The sequence below is a fragment of the Cyclopterus lumpus genome, chromosome 25 (assembly GCF_009769545.1).
Source record: "Cyclopterus lumpus isolate fCycLum1 chromosome 25, fCycLum1.pri, whole genome shotgun sequence".
Classification (NCBI taxonomy): Eukaryota; Metazoa; Chordata; class Actinopteri; order Perciformes; family Cyclopteridae; genus Cyclopterus; species Cyclopterus lumpus.
In genome coordinates this window covers 1,616,010-1,636,197 of record NC_046990.1, presented here as the reverse complement: position 1 = coordinate 1,636,197, position 20,188 = coordinate 1,616,010, and the positions used below count along the sequence as shown (strand labels likewise).

The following is a 20,188-nucleotide window of genomic DNA, read 5'->3' as shown; positions in this document are numbered from 1 at the left end:
CGAAAATAAAAATTAAACTTGGGAAAAAAAAAGAAAAGAAGGATGGCTCAGTGTTCTACTGAACCACTCAGAAGGTCCTTTGTTCCGGCAGCAGTTCGATTGTTTAATGAACACCTTTAAGTGTTTTTAGATTTAGATTTAGCATCTTTCTGATGGTCATGTTTCATGGGGCATCTTCTGGTTTTGTTTGTTTCTTGTAGTGTGTTTAGTGTGTTGTGTCATCTTTTCTGTACATTACAATGCATGTGATATAATGAGTTTATGTGCTGGGGTAATGAGTATGTGTGTGCCTAAAAAAAGACTATGTTGTAAAATATTTGACTGACTTCTCCCAGGAATGACACGCTGACTGGAAGCCCACAACAAAGATTCACTGTCAACAAACAGCACCCGTTTCCTACTGTGCAGAATTTCTGGGAAGGCCTCCATTTTGAGTTTTCATTTACAGCAAAGACAGACGTGAGGTCACTCCAGACTGAAAGAACATCAGATCTTCATCATCAGAATGAGGGATATCAAAAGCAATCAAGACATGTGGATCACCTTGCTACAAACTCTCAGATGGAGGCAAGAACCGTTTCATCTGGGAAGCTGTTTCTATGTAAATCTGGAAGAAGCCTTGGACATTTAGGTTATTTGACTCCCCACAGTACTCTGAAAAGTTCAACTGCAGACACTGGCACTCCATCACGTTTTTTAAAGGCTCACAGCAACAGTGTCCATACCAAAGCAACCTGTCACCCAAAGTCTCACATTGTTTTCCTCAAGACACACAAAACAGCGAGCAGCACCGTCTTAAACATCCTATATCGATATGGTGAAAGCAGAAACTTGACCTTTGCTTTCCCTCTAAACAAGCAGAGCCAATTGTTTTATCCATTCTTTTTTGCTTCACATTTTGTGGAAGGAGTTAGCAGCCAAAGTGTGAGGGAGTTCCACATCATGTGCAACCACATGAGGTTTAGAAAGTCTGAGGTAAGCTTCATCAGAAACCTTTTCCATTTGTGTAGTTTAACTGTTGCCATGTCTGTTTTGTACTTTAATGGAGGGCTTTACAGCCCAGTTTACATTTCCATACCATCTCCATATATTGTCCCATAAAGACATTTTGTCAACTACTCAATTATTCTCGTTAATATTATTCTCTGAAGATGTTAGTCAACACAAATGAAAAACAATCCAGAAGAAATCTGATAAAGCCCCTTTACCCTTAAGCCCAGCTGACATATTCCACATTAGTGACTGGCTACCACTTGGGCCCCATTTTTCCAACCTAAGTTTGGTCCAACAATTTGTCAATTAGATCAATGTGGGCCCAAATGCCCACAAGGCCTGTACATGGGGGTTGCTAATGGGACCAAGATTGGCAATATTTGGAGCCCATGATATTTCTGCTGATGTTTGGGCCAAGGCATGGAATTAGTGGCGTGCTGATTTATTATCAAGATTAGTAAAGAAATATACAAATTATTATTGAGGCACAGAAAAAAAACCTGTAGTATAAATGTATGGTACAAATAAGACATTGTAGGTATGGTACAACTTGTATGGTATCAATACATGTTAAAAATTATGTCTGAAAAAACTATAAGAGCCCCACCGTAGTTGTCCAAAGACGACTCAAATGCCAGAGAACTCACCACTTAGTGCTCAACAGAAATATTGGCTTTAGAGTTTGTCTACCTTTAGATTTAATTTCTTTTGCCCAATATGTTTCATCTAATGTATTTTTAACTAAGTTGAATTTTAAGACATGGTAACATGTCATGTCTCAATACTTATCTTCCCATGTTGTGTCCCAGGTGGCAAAAGTGATGCCTGAGGATACCTTCTATTTTTCCATCCTGAGGCATCCTGTGGCCATGATGGAGTCCATCTTTATTTACTACAAGAGCATCCAGGCTTTCCACAAGACTCACAGCCTGGACAACTTCCTAGACAACAGCTCGAGAAACTACAACTCATCATTGACTAACAATCACTACGCTCACAATATTCTGGCTTTTGACTTTGGCTTTGACAACAACGTTGCAGCTGGTGCTGTAGACCTAGAGGAGAGAGCTAGCATGGCTATTGCAGCCATTAAACGTGACTTCCACCTTATTCTTATTTCAGAATACTTTGATGAGTCCATGATTTTGCTCAAGCATGCCCTCTGCTGGTCCCTGGAAGATGTGGTTTCCTTTAAGCTCAACAGGCGCAGTGAACAAACCCGTCACCCACTTTTACCAAACACTGCAGAGAAAATCAAGAGGTGGAATGCTTTGGATTGGAGGATATACCTGTACTTTAACACCACCTTCTGGCACAAAATAGATAGTCTTGTTGGGCAAGAGCAGATGAAGAAGGAAGTATATCATTTGAGAGAGCTACAGGCCAAGCTTGCAAACAGCTGCCTGAAAGATGGCAGGGCAGTTGACCCTTCCAAGATAAAAGATGCCGGGCTGAAGCCATTCCAGTATGGAGCAGCTGTAATTGAGGGCTATAACCTAAACCCACACATAGACAGACAAACCAAAATAAAATGTCAAAGACTTATTACTCCAGAATTGCAGTACACGGAGCGTCTCTACACACAGCAGTTCCTAGAGCTAGCTTCTAAGCATCCAAAATAAACTAGAGTTGTTGCTCTACAGTGGCAGAAACCGGTATACGGGAATAGCCTGGACCAGGGAAGCCCATCACACGCACATTCTTAAATCTCAAGAACCAAAAGGCTTCCACAAGTGCTCTGTTAACACATACAGAAGCAAACATCAAAACCAGACATGATGATCAGCTTTTCTGTCTATTACTCATTTTCCGCCATTACAGTGTCCATTGTAACCCAATAAATTAACCTTTTAAAATGGAACAAACAACATATTGTTGAAGCTGTAAATGTAAAGGTTTTCCTTAAAGTTACTGTGAGGAACCTTTAACTTGTTATGAAACAGTCTGTATTAAATACTGATGCCCCCCTATGGTCACAAGTAAACAAAACCATCAGCAAGAAAATTGGCTATTTCTATATAGTTCCTGTTAATGCGTGTCATTGTTGCCACCGTGGTCAGAGAAATCAGAAGAAATCATGCTGGTTGACTAGAAACTCCTTCAGCTCATACTCCAGCAGGGCCACCAGACCAGGCAGACCCAGATCGGGCTTCGATGACATCTTCAACATGCAGTCGGTGCTCCAGCGTAAGGTGGAGAGCTCGGCGGCACCACTCCAGCCAAGAGCAGAGCTTTGTCTCAGGCTGTGTTGCTGGACCCGCTGAAATATAGGGAAACACAGGAGACCCCAAACCAGGGCTGCTTGTGGCAGACTGTCAGACCCTGCTGCAGTTAATAGACAGGTTTTCTGAAGGAAATCTGGTCACAGGGATTGGCAAATCAACAAAAAATGTAAGTTGCTTTTAGTAGCTTGTATTAAACATTTTGGCCCCCGGTCGTGGTTTCTCAAAAATTGCAAAGGTTTGCATACCCATACTAAACAGAGTGTATCTCTTCTACCACAAGGGCAATTTAAATAATTTTGGTTTTAATAAAAGGAAACACTTTGTAACAACCCTCACAAATCAAACCTCAAGTGAAAAGTACATACGCTATTGTAAGGGAATGGGCGGATCTGGTATTGAGTGTTATGTGTAATATGTTTGAAAACCACCAAGAACGGCAAATGGAAAAAGAACATGCACAACAACAATTAACCCCTCCCAAAATATAATTCAAGCCTCTTAATGTCCCCAAAAGGACATTTAGGATACACTGAGCACCTCTCTCCTCTTCTCTCTCTCTCCTTATGGATGAATTTACATCTCTCCATTGCACCTTATTAACTCTGCTTCCTCCCCGGAGTCGTTGTGACTTCACGTCTCATAGGGTCCATTGGACCTGGAGGTGTCTGATGCCTCCTGCCTGGTGAGCCGGCCTCCCGCATTGGCCCTGCTGATGCGCCCCCCCTCCTCTCTACCTCCTTCTGTTTCATGGATTGGAGCTCCATTCATACATTGTCATATTCATTGCATGTGTGTAACTCTGTAACTCTGTTCATTCTGTACACATTACATCTATGCATCTGTCCATCCGGGGAGAGGGATCCTCCTCTGTTGCTCTCCTGAAGGTTTCTTCCCTTTTTTCCCTGTGAAAGGTTATTTTTGGGGAGTTTTTCCTGATCTGATGTGAGGTCCTGGGACAGGGATGTCGTATGTGTACAGATTGTAAAGCCCTCTGAGGCAAATTTGTAATATTGGGCTATACAAAATAAACTGAATTGAATTTACTGCAGTTAAAATCAGCAGTAGTCCAAAAAGTGCACCATGAAACCCAGCCCAGGCTTTTTTGCTGTTGATCCAGACGGCAGACCAGGTAGTAGCTGGCATGTTCCCATTAGATGTTCGTTTGACACATAGCTTATTTTCTCCAAAGTTTGAACCCATGTTTGGTGATTTGTGCTCAAAAAGTTCTGTAAATAAGTTAGTTAAGTCAGCGGATATGGCAGCTCAATGTTTAATGCTTCCTGTGTGTCTTGTATTACGAGAACGGTGTGAGCCTCAGTTCTGACACCTGATGTTAAAACGATCCTGTGAAAATCTATAGTTAGTTTTGTAAGTTAATCCATAGAGACTTTTGGTTGAATTTGGGAATGGGCTCAGGCAGATGTGTCTCTCTGCAGAAGCTGCCTGAACATTGAGTCACAGGGCGATAACCAGAGACCCAAATAATAGTACTTTACTGGAGTACCGGCAGGAACAGAACATTCAGAAACAGGGAAACACACTACAGAACGCTGGAGCGCTTGGTCAGAAAAACACAAGACAATGGCAGAGGACAAATGGAAGTGAGAGACCTAAGTAGTGAAGGACTAACGAGGGAACGGGCTGCAGGTGAGACGGGCAGAGGACCAGGTGAATGGAATGAGAGATGATCAGGTGTGAAGCAGGATCTGCTACGGGCCAAACTCACCCTCTATTTCTTAATTTCCGGAATGTGAAAATCGAATGGTTTTTCATAGCATTTTCAATATTCTGAACATTAGATATAGGCCTATTCCAGTTTTATGTAACACAATGATTATTAGCTTGAAGAACACAGACTTGTGACTAGGGCTGCAAAGGGGCGGAAAGTTTCCACGGGAACTTTGGCTCGGGAATTTTGAAAAAAAAATTTTTTTTTGCAAAAGCATATAACAGGGAACTTAAATGTAGTTGAGAACAAGACTATGCACGCCGAGCTCAGCTGGACCCTGAATGCAGCTGGTTGGGAACATTGTCTGCCAGAAACATAAACATAAAACGTTCTGTTGTTTTTGAACGTCTTTGTCATCAGTGTTGTCTGAACGTTTCAGCCCTTTGTCTGGCAAGTGTGACAGCGCCGAGTGGCGTAGAGGCCAAGAGTGGTATTGCAGACAGATAGAGATTTCAATCATAGCTTGCAACATATTGAACTAGTTCATTTTTTGGAGCTGTGAACTTAGTTCAAAATGTTGAATTATGAACTGAACTAGTCCATTTTAAAATGTGTGAACTATGAACTGAACTATTTCATGTAGAAAGTGAACTTTCCCAACACTGTTTGTCATTACCTAGCATATTGATTACTTGGTAAACTGAAGCCATGTTCATTTTAATACCAAGTTTATTTGTATACAGTAGACTAACTTTCTACAGCAGTGAGGAGGACGTTGATGAGGTCCAGGAAGAAAGCATTTAGATTCAGGGAAAACAATATGGGTTGGGGGGTGGTGATCATAGGGAATACACCTTTTTTATTCAACGTTCATGTTTTTGTTGTTTAGAATAAAGTTCTACTCACAAAATGTCAAAAAAGTCCAAAATGTCATTTTTAAAAGTTGTATTATAAATGTTTGCATGCATGTCTGCTTATGACAAGGTAAATACAGTTAAATTACCTCAACATTTCCAGTTTATTCCTGTTAATTCCCATGGAAAGTTTCCAACTTAGAATATTCCCGGAATTTTGCAACCCTGGCTGCAACTAACGATTAATCTGTCGGTTATCTTTTCGATTAGTTGATGAATCGGATAAAAAAAACAAAAGCAGTAATTTCCAACGCTTTATTCAAAAACAGAACTGCCAAATCTTTAGAACGTGCACAAACAAGTTGCTCCTTGTGCTGTGAAAGTATTAATAAACATGCACATGTATGCTTTACATCTGCCAAATATATAGGCTTTTTTAAAATGAAGTGCACAAAAAGATGTATATATTTGTTTAAAGGGACCCGAGTTGTCAGAACAATAAATAATTCATGAAAAATACAAAACAGGATTTGTTTGAACGTCAGAACTTGTTCTCTACACTTAGACGCACAAACTCTCACACGCACACACTCAAGTTCACCTGAAGCTTATTCATTAAATGATTACCATCATTGTAATAAGTGTAAGTTAAGTTAATTTATACACCACATTTAAACACAGCTTAAGATGACCAAGTGCTATAAAAGAACTTTAAAATTAAATTAAAAAGTACAACACACAAATCTATGTCAACAATAACAAATATGAGACAAAGCACAGAATACATGACAGATTGAAAAATAAATGGACCAAAAAAGGCCAGTGAATGAAAAAATGTCTTTAATTTTGCAAACTATACAACCTCTGCTTTACTACTGTTATTAACGAGCCAACGCTAACTCATCATGCTTGTGAAGCTGGATAACGAGTAAACAGCAGCACCAGAAGAGCTACTGGAGGGGTGTTACGTTCCTCACTTCAAAACTGAACAAAAGTAGGATTCTGTATTAACTTAGCCTGCTGTGGAACTCCCTTCCTCTTCATCAAGGACTTCAACATGTTTACGTTTTAAGTAATGAATCATCACCGTGGTGCTCTCGTGCCATGCCATGTCGCTTTTGCATATCTTGCAATTAACACACTTTTTCGATTTATTTAGTGTGAAATGCTCCCACACCTTGGATGACTTAGGTCGTCCTGATTTCTCCATCATGCGTTTCTGAAAAACGTTACGGGTCTCTCCGATGGTCTTTCCTCTACCTTCGCTCTTCTCGGCTCTGCGCTCAACAATTTAAAACAACTTTGGAGTGCCATAATATTCGCAAAACACAATGTGGTGGTGGGGCGTGGTTAAGCTCAGCTGCAGAGGGGAATTGGGGGAGTGCGCTCAGGGAACGGTACCAGGTGGAGACCTAATTGGCCTCAGCTGGGTCTAATGATGTGCTTTCCCTGTAGGACGGAAGGAGGAGGTGTTGGACGTTGCTGTGACGGAAGCCGAGTACGGACACAGGAGGGCGCTCAGGGGCAAGGCCGAAGAGCACGACTGTGTCCCGGACAAATAAAGATCCGTAAACCGAGTTCGGGTGTCTCTGTGTTAGGGGGGAGGGTAACACGAAGCTGTTACACACAACAAATTGATAATCGTTGCCAACTTTTTTAATAATCGAATTTCATCAATTCGTTTTTGCGATCACTACTGCCCAGGTCGCTTACCTCAACATTGTTGTGGTTGAATATCTAGAAACAAGGAAAGTTTACTTCTGATCATCTAAATCCCAAGCATCACTATCTTCTCCACTACGCATCATTGATCCTCAAACTGGGCCCCCTAATACGGCTATGGACAGTGATATTCGAGAGTAAACACTCCTACTTCAAGAGGTGTGTGAGGAGTAGGGTTGGGTACTGAAAACCGAAACGCAGATTTCGGTGCTTCCTTTCGGAGCTGATTGAAATGCTTATTTTATACTCCTTTGATGACTCCGCCTTGACAGCAGGTAACGATAGCCTATCGGTTATATAGCTACAGTAGCAGTAGAAAATGCCGAAAGGTAAACGGTCAAAAGAGTGGCTGTATTTCGCAAAATGCATCAAAATAATTGCGTGTAAAGGGGGAACACGTAAAATGTAATGAAACATCTGGCAACGCATAACATCCACTTGAAAGCAGAGGCATGCACCGTGTTCGACTGCCTGCGTGAGCCCATGCCAATCACAGCAGCGGGCAGTCTGGGAGCTCCCTGGCACCGGCGATGGGGAGAATGGTCCCCCTGAAAACGTGGAGACCGATGACGACAACCGCAGCCTTAACTCAGGTTAGTACCGTAACGTTGATAGCAAGTCTTACATTTATAAAAGTAGGCCTAATAACAACAAATGATAAAATTAGGCATTATAACCATGTTTAAGCCAGCTAGCCTACCGTAGCTAGCTACTAGCAAACGGCTACCTGCAAGTCAGTGTAATGTTAATGAAACTAGCGATGGCATGTGCAGTAATGCTTCTGTTGAGTGTACATAGTTAACATTATTTATGTTTATATTGTTGGCTCTCCAGCTTCAACAGTGACCCATTTTTTTGCACCAATGCTAAGGGAAAAAACTCAACTCCATATCATTCTCACCTGTATTATGAGTGTTTTCTGGTGACACCACACACCATTGTATTTGTCAGAGTATGTACTCTATGAAGTCAAACAAGCAGCTGAGGAATGCACTGCATGAATGCAGAAAACTGTCTGAATTTCTACCCATTGCCTCCGTACAGTCAGAATGTAAATTAAGTAATATCTTAAGCACAGTGTTGTTGATCAGTATCGAGGTTTTCCAATTTTTTTAACTAGGGTAAAAAAGTATATTAGCCAAGGTAACATGATAATTGTGGTGTAATCCACAATCTGATATCCACGAAACGATAACTCATCATTTACCCACTCTTGTAATCATGAATGGATGGGTGAGTAACCCAACCTCATGGCAGTTTTGGAACTTACTCACAGAGTAAAAGTACCCACACATGAGGAAATGTGCTACCTTCTTGATTGCATTATTTGGCTCTACTTATTTATGAGTCAGCCTTTTGTAACATGAAAAATATTAAGTCCACGATGACTGATGACCATTTGGAAGTCTGCCTGAAGCTGGCTACCCGCAGATACTGTGCAACCCTGGTTGATTCCATTCAGTGCAAGTGTTACGTGTGTTGTTGCTGCGCTCTCTCTCTTGCTCCACCCAGGATACATACAGGTGACGCCCATTGCCTGCAGATGAGCCAACAGCTGAGGGCAATTGGCTGATTGGAACTTCAGGTGAATAAGAGGTTGGTTCCCCAACCAGAGATGACTACCACCTGTGTGTGTCGGTGCGTTTGCATGTGGTCGCCCGGGAGCTGTCGTTGTAGAGTTCATACTGTTGTAAATATTTCCTGAGTATTGTCCCGTCCTCACTTTGAGGAAGTAGTTCTTGTTTTGCCTTTGATTAATAAATCACCCTTTCGTTTATCCCTTCATTGCCTGTGGGTTATTGTCCCTAGGGTAACGCTACACTTATTATTGCGGCTGGCCAATAGATGGCCAAGGGGCCTGGCCCCACCTTGAGCCATAAAAAAAAAAGTATACAAAAATAAATACAAATTGGAAATATGGAATAGACCCAGTAATATTTGACAGAATACAAATGATATGTGAATGATATTGACTGACATAATTGAGTCTTTGTATTTAGGTTCACCCTCAGTGATGTGTAGAAGATAATTCCTCCTCAATGGCGAACTAGCCTAATTGAAGAGTCAAGCACTGGCGAAGATTCATTCATTAGTGACATTGATGATTCCGTCAACAGCGATCACTCCACACAGAAGTCAAGTCTCACCCATTGTGCAAAGTCAAACCTCCCCCACTACATCAGAGAATGTGTCCTCACCTTCAGCCAGAGGAGATAATGGCTGGCATTACAGCTTTGACGTACCCTGGAGTAAGATGCCCTCAAGTACAATAAGGTTATTGGATACTGAGACGAGAGCGTCTGCAGCAGAGAGAAGGGAGGTTATTAGGATTGTGGTTACCTATTTTAACATTTTTATCTTTACACAGGTCAGGAGGAGTGCACCGTACACTGTAAAAACAAACATCCTTAGAGCTATAGAAATTATGTAACATTACAGGAAAACACCCAATTGCTGGTGCCGAAAATTCGAGAAATGATTTTCCAGGCAACTCACGATAACCCGATGGCTGATATGGGATATGAAAAAACACTGTACCGGATAATGACCCAATTTTATTGGAGTGTCAATTGGTAAAACACCTAGCCATTCCGAGGGCGCCTTTGCATCCTCTGCCATTAATGGAGGCATCATTGCAGCGAATCGGCATGGACCTCATCGGGCCATTTCACCAGAGCGCACGCGGCGATCGCTTTGTTTCTTGTGGATTACGCAACACGATATCCGGATGCAGTGCCGTTGCGCAACATTTCTGCGGGCGCTTTCAGGTCATCTCCCAAGTTGGAATCCCGAAAGAGATTCTGACTGACCAAGGCTCATGACACGTAAACTGAGAGAACTTTATGGGTTACTGGGCATCAAATCTATTCGGACCAGTGTGTCCCACCCACAGACTGATGGTCTGGTGTGGTCGGTCGCCATACAGCTGTTTATACTGTGTCATATGAGAATAAAAGGTTATAAGAACCCTAACCATCAGTGTTGCTGCCTCCGTACTGTCAGAGACTCACGGGGGTAAAAGAGGAAACCGTTGCAGTCTTCTTTCCACCATACAATTTACAGCCACCCTGTAGCTAAATTTCTGTAACGGCCCAAACATTACATTACATGTCATTTAGCTGACGCTTTTATCCAAAGCGACTTACAATAAGTGCATTAAACCATGAGTCCAAACTCAGAACAACAAGAATCAAGAGAGTACAATTTCTTCAATAAAGTTAAACTACAAAGTGCTATCGGTAAGAGCCATTTAAGTGCTACCAAAGTGCTACTACGGCGCTACCTTCCCTATTCAAGGTATAGTCGAAAAAGATGTGTTTTTAGTTTGCAATGGAAGGTGTAGAAACTTTCTGCTGTCCTGATGTCAATGGGGAGCTCATTCCACCAATCAGGAGCCAGCACAGCAAACAGTCGTGACTCTGTTGAGTGTTTAGCTCGAAGTGAAGGAGCTACAAGCTGATTGGCAGAAGCCGAGCGAAGTGAACGAGCTGGGGTGTATGGTTTGACCGATCTGTTTGCAGCACGGTACGCAAGTACCAATGTTTTGAAGCGGATGCGGGCGGCCACCGGTAACCAGTGAAGGTCGCGGAGTAGTGTGGGTAAATTTCGGGAGGTTGAAGACCAGTCGAGCAGCTGCATTCTGGATGAGCTGTAGAGTTCGAATGGCATTACCAGGTAGACCTGCCAGGAGGGAGTTACAGTAGTCCATCCGTGAGATGAACAGTAGTCCATCCGTGAGATGACCAGAGCCTGGACCAGAACCAGAACCTGTGCCGCCTTCTGAGTGAGAAGAGGTCATATTCTCCTGATGTTGTACAGCATGTACCTACAGGAGTGTGTTGTTGTGGTAATGTTGGCAGTCAGGGAGAGTTGACTGTCGAGCGTCACACCGAGGTCCCTGGCAGTCGGAGCCAACACTTGAGTTGTTAAAGTTAATAGTCAGGTCGTGGGTGGGAGAGCCTTTTCCTGGAAGGAGGAGAAGTTCAGTCTTGTCCGGGTTAATTTTCAGGTGGTGTGCAGACATCCACTGAGAGATGTCAGTCAGACAGGCAGAGATTCGTGCTGCTACCTGTGTTTCAGATTGGGGAAACGAGAGGATCAATTGGGTGTCATCAGCGTAGCTATGGTAGGAGAAGCCATGCGAGCGAATGACAGAGCCGAGAGAGTTGGTGTACAGAGAGAAGAGAAGAGGACCAAGGACTGAGCCCTGGGGGACCCCAGTAGTTAGAGGACAAGGCTCAGACACAGATCCTCTCCAGGTTACCCGGTAAGTGAGGTAGGATGAAAAGAGTGAGAGCCTGAGTGCCTGAGATACCCAGGTCCTGGAGGGAGGAAATAAGGATCTTGTGGTTCACTGTGTCAAAGGCAGCGGAAAGGTCTAGAAGGATAAGGACAGAGGAGAGAGAAGCTGCTCTAGCAGTGTGAAGCTGCTCAGAGACAGCAAGGAGGGCAGTCTCTGTTGAGTGGCCTGCCTTGAATCCAGACTGGTGGGGGTCTAGAAGGTTGTTACTGTGGAGAAAGGAGGAGACTTGGTTAAAGATAGCTCGCTCTAGAGTTTTGTAAAGGAAGGGGAGGAGAGAGACAGGTCTGTAGTTATTGACTTCAGACGGGTCGAGAGTGGGTTTCTTCAGGAGAGGGTTGACTCTTGCCTCCTTCAGAGAGTTAGGGAAACAGCCGGTTGAGAGGGAGGTGTTAATAAGATGGGTGAGAAAGGGAAGAAGGTCAATAGACTGAAGAATGTGAGACGGGATGGGTCAAGGGGGCATGTGGTTGGGCGGGCAGAGGTTACCAAGGTAAGAATTTGAATGGGAGACAGGGGAATAAGAGGAAAACGAGGGGGAAGAAGATGAAGTTAATGGATTAGTGAATGAGGAGCGTATGTTGTCTATCTTTTTTGTGAAGTAGTCAACAAAGTGGCTTGGGAGGGGGTGGACCAGGGGGGTCAAGGAGGTTGGAAAAAATAAAGAGCTTTTTGGGGTTAGACAAAGAGGATTTGATTCTGGATTGGTAGAACAGACTTTTGGCTGCAGAGATAGAGGCAGAGAAGGAGGAGAGAAGAGATTGATAGGCGAGCAGGTCGTCAGCGTGTTTGGATTTTCGCCATTTCCTTTCCGATGCTCGCATAGTGGCTCTCTCGGCGCGCACCGGTTCGTATAGCCACGGAGCCGGAGAGGACTTGCGGACCTTCCGAGTCGTAAGAGGACAGAGAGAATCAAGAGAGGACGACAGCGTAGAGAGGAGAGTGTCAGTGGCAGAGTTAGGCTGCATGAGTGTGAAGGAGTCAGTTGAAGGGAGGGCTGACAGAACAGACGAGGCCAGAGAGGAGGGTGAGAGGGTGCAGATGTTGCGACGGACAGGTGCAGATTTCGTTGTGGAAGGGTTGTCAGTTCCAGAGAGTGTAAGAGATGAAGTGGTCAGAGACATGAAGTGGAGTTACAGTGAGGTCAGATATAGAGCAGTTTCTGGTGAAAATATAGTCAAGGTGGTTGCCAGCTTTGTGAGTAAGAGGGGAAGGACTGAGCGAGAGAGCAAAGGAAGACCGTAAGAGTAGCAGGTCTGATGACTTCTCTGTCCGGATGTTTAAGTCACCCAGAAGGATGAGCGGGGGGGGCAATTTCTGGAAAGTTTGATAGGAGGACGTCTAGTTCTTCCAAGAAGTCTCCCAAGGAGCCAGGTGGGCGGTAGAGAACAACAATGGTTAGTTGAACCGATGAGTAACCGTCACTGCATGAAATTCAAAAGACAGTGGGGTGAATAATGGAAGCAGGTAGAGAGAAAAACTCCATTTAGGTGAGATGAGTAGACCTGTGCCCCCACCCCGACCAGAGGGTCTGGGTGTGTGGCTGAAGGAGAAGGCAGAGGAGAGAGCAGCAGGGGTTGATGTGTTGTCTGGTGTGATCCAAGTCTCAGTGAGAGACAGCGAAGCCAGAGATGAAGTCCGCTTTGCGTTTAGCTGACTGGTAGTTCCAGAGGCCTCCTGTGACAAGGCGCTGGGTCTGTGTGGAGCGGGTGGGATAAATAAGAGTGGGTCTACGAGTAGATGTGCACACAGGTATGGAAAGAAAACACATTATCACAGGGAAATAAATGTTTATACTCAGCCGCCCTCAGCCACAACGAAAGACTCCTAGGTCTTTATCCTCCGAGTCTTCCCTGACGCTTCAGCTGACGCTACAAGCCCCAACCTGGTTATACACCTGAGTTGGCGATAATTAGTTACAGCTGTGATGAGCCCGCCCACAGGTCGTTGAAGGAATTGCCCACTTATCGATCGATACTGATATGAGTCGGCACTCAGGCAGGGGATACCTTTCCACCAGTGAAATCTCGGTTTGCTAGAATGTGAAATTCTGTGCCAAACTGATTAAGGACAAAGGTCAGTTTTACCTCAAGGTAGAAAGTAGAATATAGTTTAGTCCCTAGTAGATTTGGATTACAGAACAAATACTTAAATCCTAGCTGGTTTGGTTGACTTTTCAGTCACTTGTGTAAAAAAGCACGAAATCGCAGCTCAAAATGTTCAAATTAGAAAGACAGTACAGACTAGCATTCTAGTATACCTAAATACAGCAGATACAGTAGTAATATAGCAAAAACCTCTTTAAAGAATATACTATATATGCAAGATACAGGAAGTCCCAGAAGTCACTGGACAACAAGCTCCTCCTTGCCCCTTTGACGCTTCAACTTCATTCAAAGCGTCAGCGTCTCTGAAACGTCACATTCTGCAGATAAACTTTTCCAAATTTCAGATCAGTGGTGCGAGTGCCTCTGTTTGCAGCGAAAGAAAAACTTCCTTAAAAGCTGCTTGCAAGAAAACTAATTGTTTAACTTTGTAGCTAAAGATGCTCTTTTACTGTTTTTTTAATGCCATCATTAAATGTCACTGAATGTCTTATGTTTAAAAGAAAAATTTTCCAACAGGGTACTGCTCTCTTGAGGTTGAAACTTTCAAGCATGCTACATACCATTTAGCTAATGCTTTTATCCAAAGCGACTTACAATGAGCAGTTAAAGGTTAGGCGTCTTGCTCAGAAACACTACGACACATGCGGTTACCAGAGGACCTTCTCTACTCACTGGGCCACCGTCGCCCTAAGTTGCTCCTCTAAAACGTATCATTCTTGCTTCTACTTTTTACTCTTTAAAAAGACTGCATTATGTTTGAGGTAGGGAAAAAAGTTAGCTAAATTCAGATCCAGAATTAGAGTTTGAATGTAAACATTAATATGATTTACGTTTTTAAAATTACGAAGAAAATGGTTAAATTGTTAGTATGGACAGAAACCTTTATATAATGAGGTAGACCTTTAAGTCTGGTGTTCTGAGACACTTAACTGAGGAAAATCAAGACACTATGTATTCTTCAACTAAATCCATTTTGGGCCTCTCCCAGCCTGTAACGTCCGATGGGAGCATGAAAGGTGGTAACGCACCTTTAGCCAGTAAAGTGAAAAAATATCATGAAACTTTTTAGTCCTGTGTTCTTTAGACACTTTATTGGGGAAAATCATTTGACCCAAGTAAAAGTAGGGTTGATATCACAGTCATCTAGCTCATCCAAACAGCAGATTCCCTAACTTTCCATGTCGTGGAAATCAGTAACTAGTCACTCAAAACGGCAGATTTACCAATATTATGTACCTTTCATGAACAACTCTAGTTTCCACTGTACCAGTAAAAGGCACCATATCTCACTTTAAGCTCCAAAACACATTACAGCAGGTGGAAACAGTCATACAAATGGGTAACATGAAACCATACACAGAATAAATGCGTTTCCTCTAGTTACACACTAAACTTTCAATCACTGTTCTGCTAAAGGCTTTACATCAACTTTGGCGAAAAATTTGCCTGACAGTTATCGAGACGTAGTCGGTGAAATTCACCGAGCTGTGTGAGCCTACGGATGACGTTAAGAACCCAAACACGAGAGCATTAAATGTTCCTACGTTTGTGGTTATTTCTGCCATGGCGGAAATGATAACCATTGCTTTATCATTTCCGCCATCTTTTGGTGTGAACGCAGTATAAGCCGGTAAAGTCTAATATGGATAACATGAATAATACACAGAATGTTCATCTAGTTACTCACTCCAAACAGCCGATTGCCTAAATTCTTGTACTTTTCATGAACTGCAGTTTCCGTCACTGAACTTCATGAAGCCATTATTTCTCATTTTGAGCTCCCAAAACAGGAAAATATGGAGAAAAAGTGAAATATTACACAGAGTAAGTGCTTTTCACCTAGTTACTCACTGATTTACCAATATTCTGTAATGTTCATGAACAGCTGTGCTTTCCTTCACTGTACTGCAATAAGTAGTTAAGTAGAATGGGTTAAAAAAAATATTTTTTAAAAGGCATCACCAGAATGTGTGGATTAGTGGAACTAAAGAAATGGACAGCGAGTCTCTCTCCAGTGTTCAGAACTCAGCTAAAGTAGAGCTAATGCTATAGAGTATCAGTGCGCATATGAGACAACACTCGATCATAGAAAAGAGATTTACAGCATATTATTAAAGTGCTTGAGCCCAACAACAATATCTATTCTTATGTATAAGTCTGTGCATTGTACCTGCCTTCTATAAACGAGCATAAGCTAAAACCTAGTTCAGGAATTATCAACAAGTCATAGTTTGATGATGGAGCAGGCTTGTCTGACTTTAATTACAATGGAAACTGAACTTTCCAGCCCGGTAAAATTCAGGCTTCCTGTATAAATCCAGGTTTGTCAGGTCATCCTTTTTAATATTGTATGTTTAACACAGTATTCCAGTCAACATGTTATACATTTACATGCACTGCAATTCAAATAAACAACTGACTGCTGTTGCCTACCATATTCAAGATAACGTCTATCTTTAAAAGTCTCAAAATGAAGTCAAATAATAAAAAGGGCTTTTTTTTCCTCCAACCTAATTTAATAGTTTTGTCTGCATCCACTTTCTTTTTTTTTGCTTTGCTTCAATTTATCCCGTGAAAAGGGTTGTTTCTGATAGATCAGCTTTAAATATGTTACCAGAAGTAAATAATCGAAGTGCCTTCCTGAACCAACTATAAAAGAATGCATATATTAAAGGATTCACAGTAGAATTCAAGTAGCCCACCCATACAAGTGTTTTAAACAATGCTGGTGGTGTTGAGTAACTGATAAACGGATCAATTATGTTACAGACAAAAAAAGGAGTCCAAAAAGAAAGAAATGCCCCCATTATGATAGCAAGTGTTGTAGTGGCTTTTGTCTGGCTTGTATTTGATATTCTTTCTGCCCTCATACAGCTTGAGTTCTGTATGCTGCGCAACTGTCTCCGTGCCACGAAGAAAATCTTAAGGTAAATGCCAAGCATTATTATTCCTGGAATATAAAAGGAAAGTACTGATGTGACTGTACTTGACAGACCACTCTGAAACAAAACACATTCCCCTTCACACACAATGTGGTTATAGTAGAATTCCTCAATCCCCCAAAGATTTATCTTGAGAAAAATCATTCCAAAGCCAATGAGAGCTGAAATACTCCAACTGAGCAGAATCATGATCAACACAACATTAACAGACATTTTTCTTCTGTATTGTAGAGGTTGGCAAACAGCATAGTGGCGGTCAAGTGATATAAATGACAAATTTAGAATCGATGTTGTACACAACATGACATCAGAACTCATGTAAATTTGACAGAAGATGTCACCAAAATACCAGCAGGTCTCTACACTTTGAACCATACTGGGGAACATGACTAAAAGCCCTAAAAGAAAGTCGGACATAGCCAGAGACGCAATCAAGTAATTGGTTGGAGTATGGAGCTGCTTAAAATAGGCAATTGAAACGGTGACCAAAAGGTTTCCACACACTGTTAGAATGACAGTGACTCCTAGAATTGTGTAGACAGTGATTCGTATGGGCAAAGGATAGATGGTCCTCAGACATGATCTGTTTCTGGTCTCGTAGCAGAGCACTGGCTCCATCTGTTTAGAGGGAGGCGAGAATGATTGATGGTTAATACATTTCTTTATTTAAAATCAAATCAATGCTAATTTTAGCTAAGTGTACCAGTCAGCCAGGTTAAACTCTAGTTTATTGTAATGTGGTGCTGGTCACTATATGGCCCTACAGGAGATAAGGGCAATCCATTTGTTGACATCAGAATACATTCATTATAAATAGAGCCCCTCTCTACCTGGCTTGGATAAAACAGTTTTACAATCGGGTAACATTACTCCAGACATCACAAGGTACCTTTATATTCACCTTTTATGTGCATTTACAATTTGACAAATTGGTAAACATTGGCTGAGGTAGAAAATGTGGCAGTCTTGTAAATACGACGAGGACTATACTGTAAACTGAACTCGAGCGGGAGAAGTACACTGTGTACTGTGCACAACACTTTAAAAACGTAAATCAGAATCAAAATAAAATGTTATTCAAAAATAAAAAAGATTGGTAAAAATGAGTTTGTTGCTGTTTATTTATTTTGGCTTCTCTTGATAAATCGATGAATCTTTGAATTGCTTTATGCTGTAGAAGTGCATTTATGGCACTGTCTGTGATGATTATTGTTGCGTTTCCCAACTGAAGTCTAGGGGAGGTGGGGAGTAACAATACATGTGACCCACGGAGAAAGACTTACGGGCCACGAATAGATAAACAAAAGTGGTTTAAGAGATGAGATAAGATAATCCTTTTATTAGTCCCGCAGTGAGGAAATTTACTAACCATAAACACAAACAAAAAACGACTTCCTGAAAGTGAGGACGTGACACTATTCAACATTAGTGATCGATATAGAAATAATACAATAAAATAAACACTACAACAATAACACACTAGCAACCACGCTGAAGCAGCAACAGCACTGACACAGTTTGTGATCTGCTATGGGGGTCACGGGTTGTCCACCTGCAGCTCTAATCAGCCAATTTACCTCAGCTGTAGGCTCATCTGCAGGCAAGATCACAGGCACCACCTGCATAGATCCTGGGGGTGGAGTGTGAGAGAGACAGAGCACAGCAACGAGACACGTAACACCCCCTCCCATAAGACCCAAACCACCATTTGGCGACAACAAACCCCCATTAACAACCCCTATTAGGCATCTACCTAAACACACACACATTAAAAATAAATAACCATCTCACCCATGCTGCAGGGCGAGAAGTATGGCCAGTCTCCTTCTCAAAGGTGGAATAGTTCAGTTGGTGGCACTTGAACTTCAGACAAGTACACACAAGATGGCCCACATCTCCTACGCCCTCTTGCAACAGTACCACTCCGGCTCCAGAAGCACTACCGTTGACTTCCAGCTTAAAGGGAATCGAGAAGTTGAGAGCAGATAACACTGGAGCACTGCAGAAAAGAGACTTAACAGCATCAAAGCCATCTGTCCACACAAATGGAACAGCTGTTGGTAAGAGTAGTAACTACCACAGAGAAATTACAAAAACATTGGTAATATCCAGCAATACCTACAAAACGCCAAAGTGGTGGAATCTAGGCAAGTCAACACAGCCTTAACTTTTGACCTGCCCAATCTGTTTCCTCAAGTGGGTAACTGTGTCTTTACCAAACTCACACATAGGCATGGTTTAGGGTTAACGACGCCTCAGCAAGGCGCTGGAACACCAGTCTCAGAACTCCCATGTGGTTTGCCCAGTCATCTAAATGCACCACAACATCATCCAGGTTCACATTATTGCATGCATAACATTTCCCATGCCAAAATGCCATACACATGTACTGCATAACATTGTCTGGTGTCACGAATGCAGACATGTCTGATGCTCTTGAGGTTAAAGACACCTACCAGTACCCATTAAGCACATCCAGCGTGGATACACGGCGGGACCAATGCTGTCAATACAGTCGTTCATTCGAGGCAGAGGGAACAAGTCTGGCACAGTTACTGCATTAACTCTCCGGAAATCTGTGCAGGAACGAGCCCAATATCACAAATTTGCCTCAGAGGGCTTTACAATCTGTACACATACGACATCCCTGTCCCAGGACCTCACATCGGATCAGGAAAAACTCCCCAAAAATAACCTTTCACAGGGAAAAAAGGGAAGAAACCTTCAGAAGAGCAACAGAGGAGGATCCCTTTCCCCGGATGGACAGGTGCAATAGATGTCATGTGTTCAGAATGAACAGCATTTACAAAGTTACATAAACACATAACATGAATATGACAATGTATGAATGGAACTCCAATCCATGAAACGGAAGGAGGTAGAGAGGAGGGGGAGCGGGGCGCATCAGCAGGGCCCACGCGGGAGGCCGGTTCACCAGGCATCAGACACCTCCAGGTCCAATGGACCCTATGAGACGTGAAGTCACAAAGACTCCGGGGAGGAAGCAGAGTTATTAAGGTGCAATGGAGGGATGTAAATTCATCCATAAGGGGAGAGAGAAGAGGAGCTAGGTGCTCAGTGTATCCTAAAACAATCCCCAGCAGCCTATAAGCCTATAGCAGCATATCAAGGGGCTGGATCAGGGCAAACCTGATTCAGCCCTAACTATAAGCACTATCAAACAGGAACGGCTTAAGTCTATTCTTGAATGAGGTGACTGTGTCTGCCTCCAGGACTGAAAGTGGAAGCTGGTTCCATAAAAGAGGAGCTTGATAACTGAAGGCTCTTGCTCCCATCCTACTTGTTAGGACTCTAGGAACCACAAGTAGCCCCGCATTTAGTGAGCGCAGCTCTCTAGTGGGGCAATATGGTACT

General features: G+C 42.6%; 2 protein-coding genes across 2 annotated transcripts; one reads left to right on the top strand and one right to left on the bottom strand.

Annotated features, from left to right (window-relative positions):
• The first annotated feature begins 561 nt into the window (after nucleotides 1-561).
• On the top strand, nucleotides 562-2,615 carry gal3st2 (galactose-3-O-sulfotransferase 2). Its single transcript, XM_034528485.1, has 3 exons — nucleotides 562-567; nucleotides 703-975; nucleotides 1,803-2,615. Exons 1-3 carry the CDS (start codon nucleotides 562-564, stop codon nucleotides 2,613-2,615), a joined length of 1,092 nt encoding a protein of 363 aa, XP_034384376.1.
• Nucleotides 2,616-3,058: 443 nt separating this feature from the next.
• On the bottom strand, nucleotides 3,059-18,608 carry LOC117727934 (trace amine-associated receptor 1-like). Its single transcript, XM_034528483.1, has 5 exons — nucleotides 18,605-18,608; nucleotides 18,391-18,443; nucleotides 17,143-17,431; nucleotides 16,486-17,070; nucleotides 3,059-3,318 (listed from the first exon to the last, which is right to left on the bottom strand). Exons 1-5 carry the CDS (start codon nucleotides 18,606-18,608, stop codon nucleotides 3,059-3,061), a joined length of 1,191 nt encoding a protein of 396 aa, XP_034384374.1.
• Nucleotides 18,609-20,188: the final 1,580 nt, after the last annotated feature.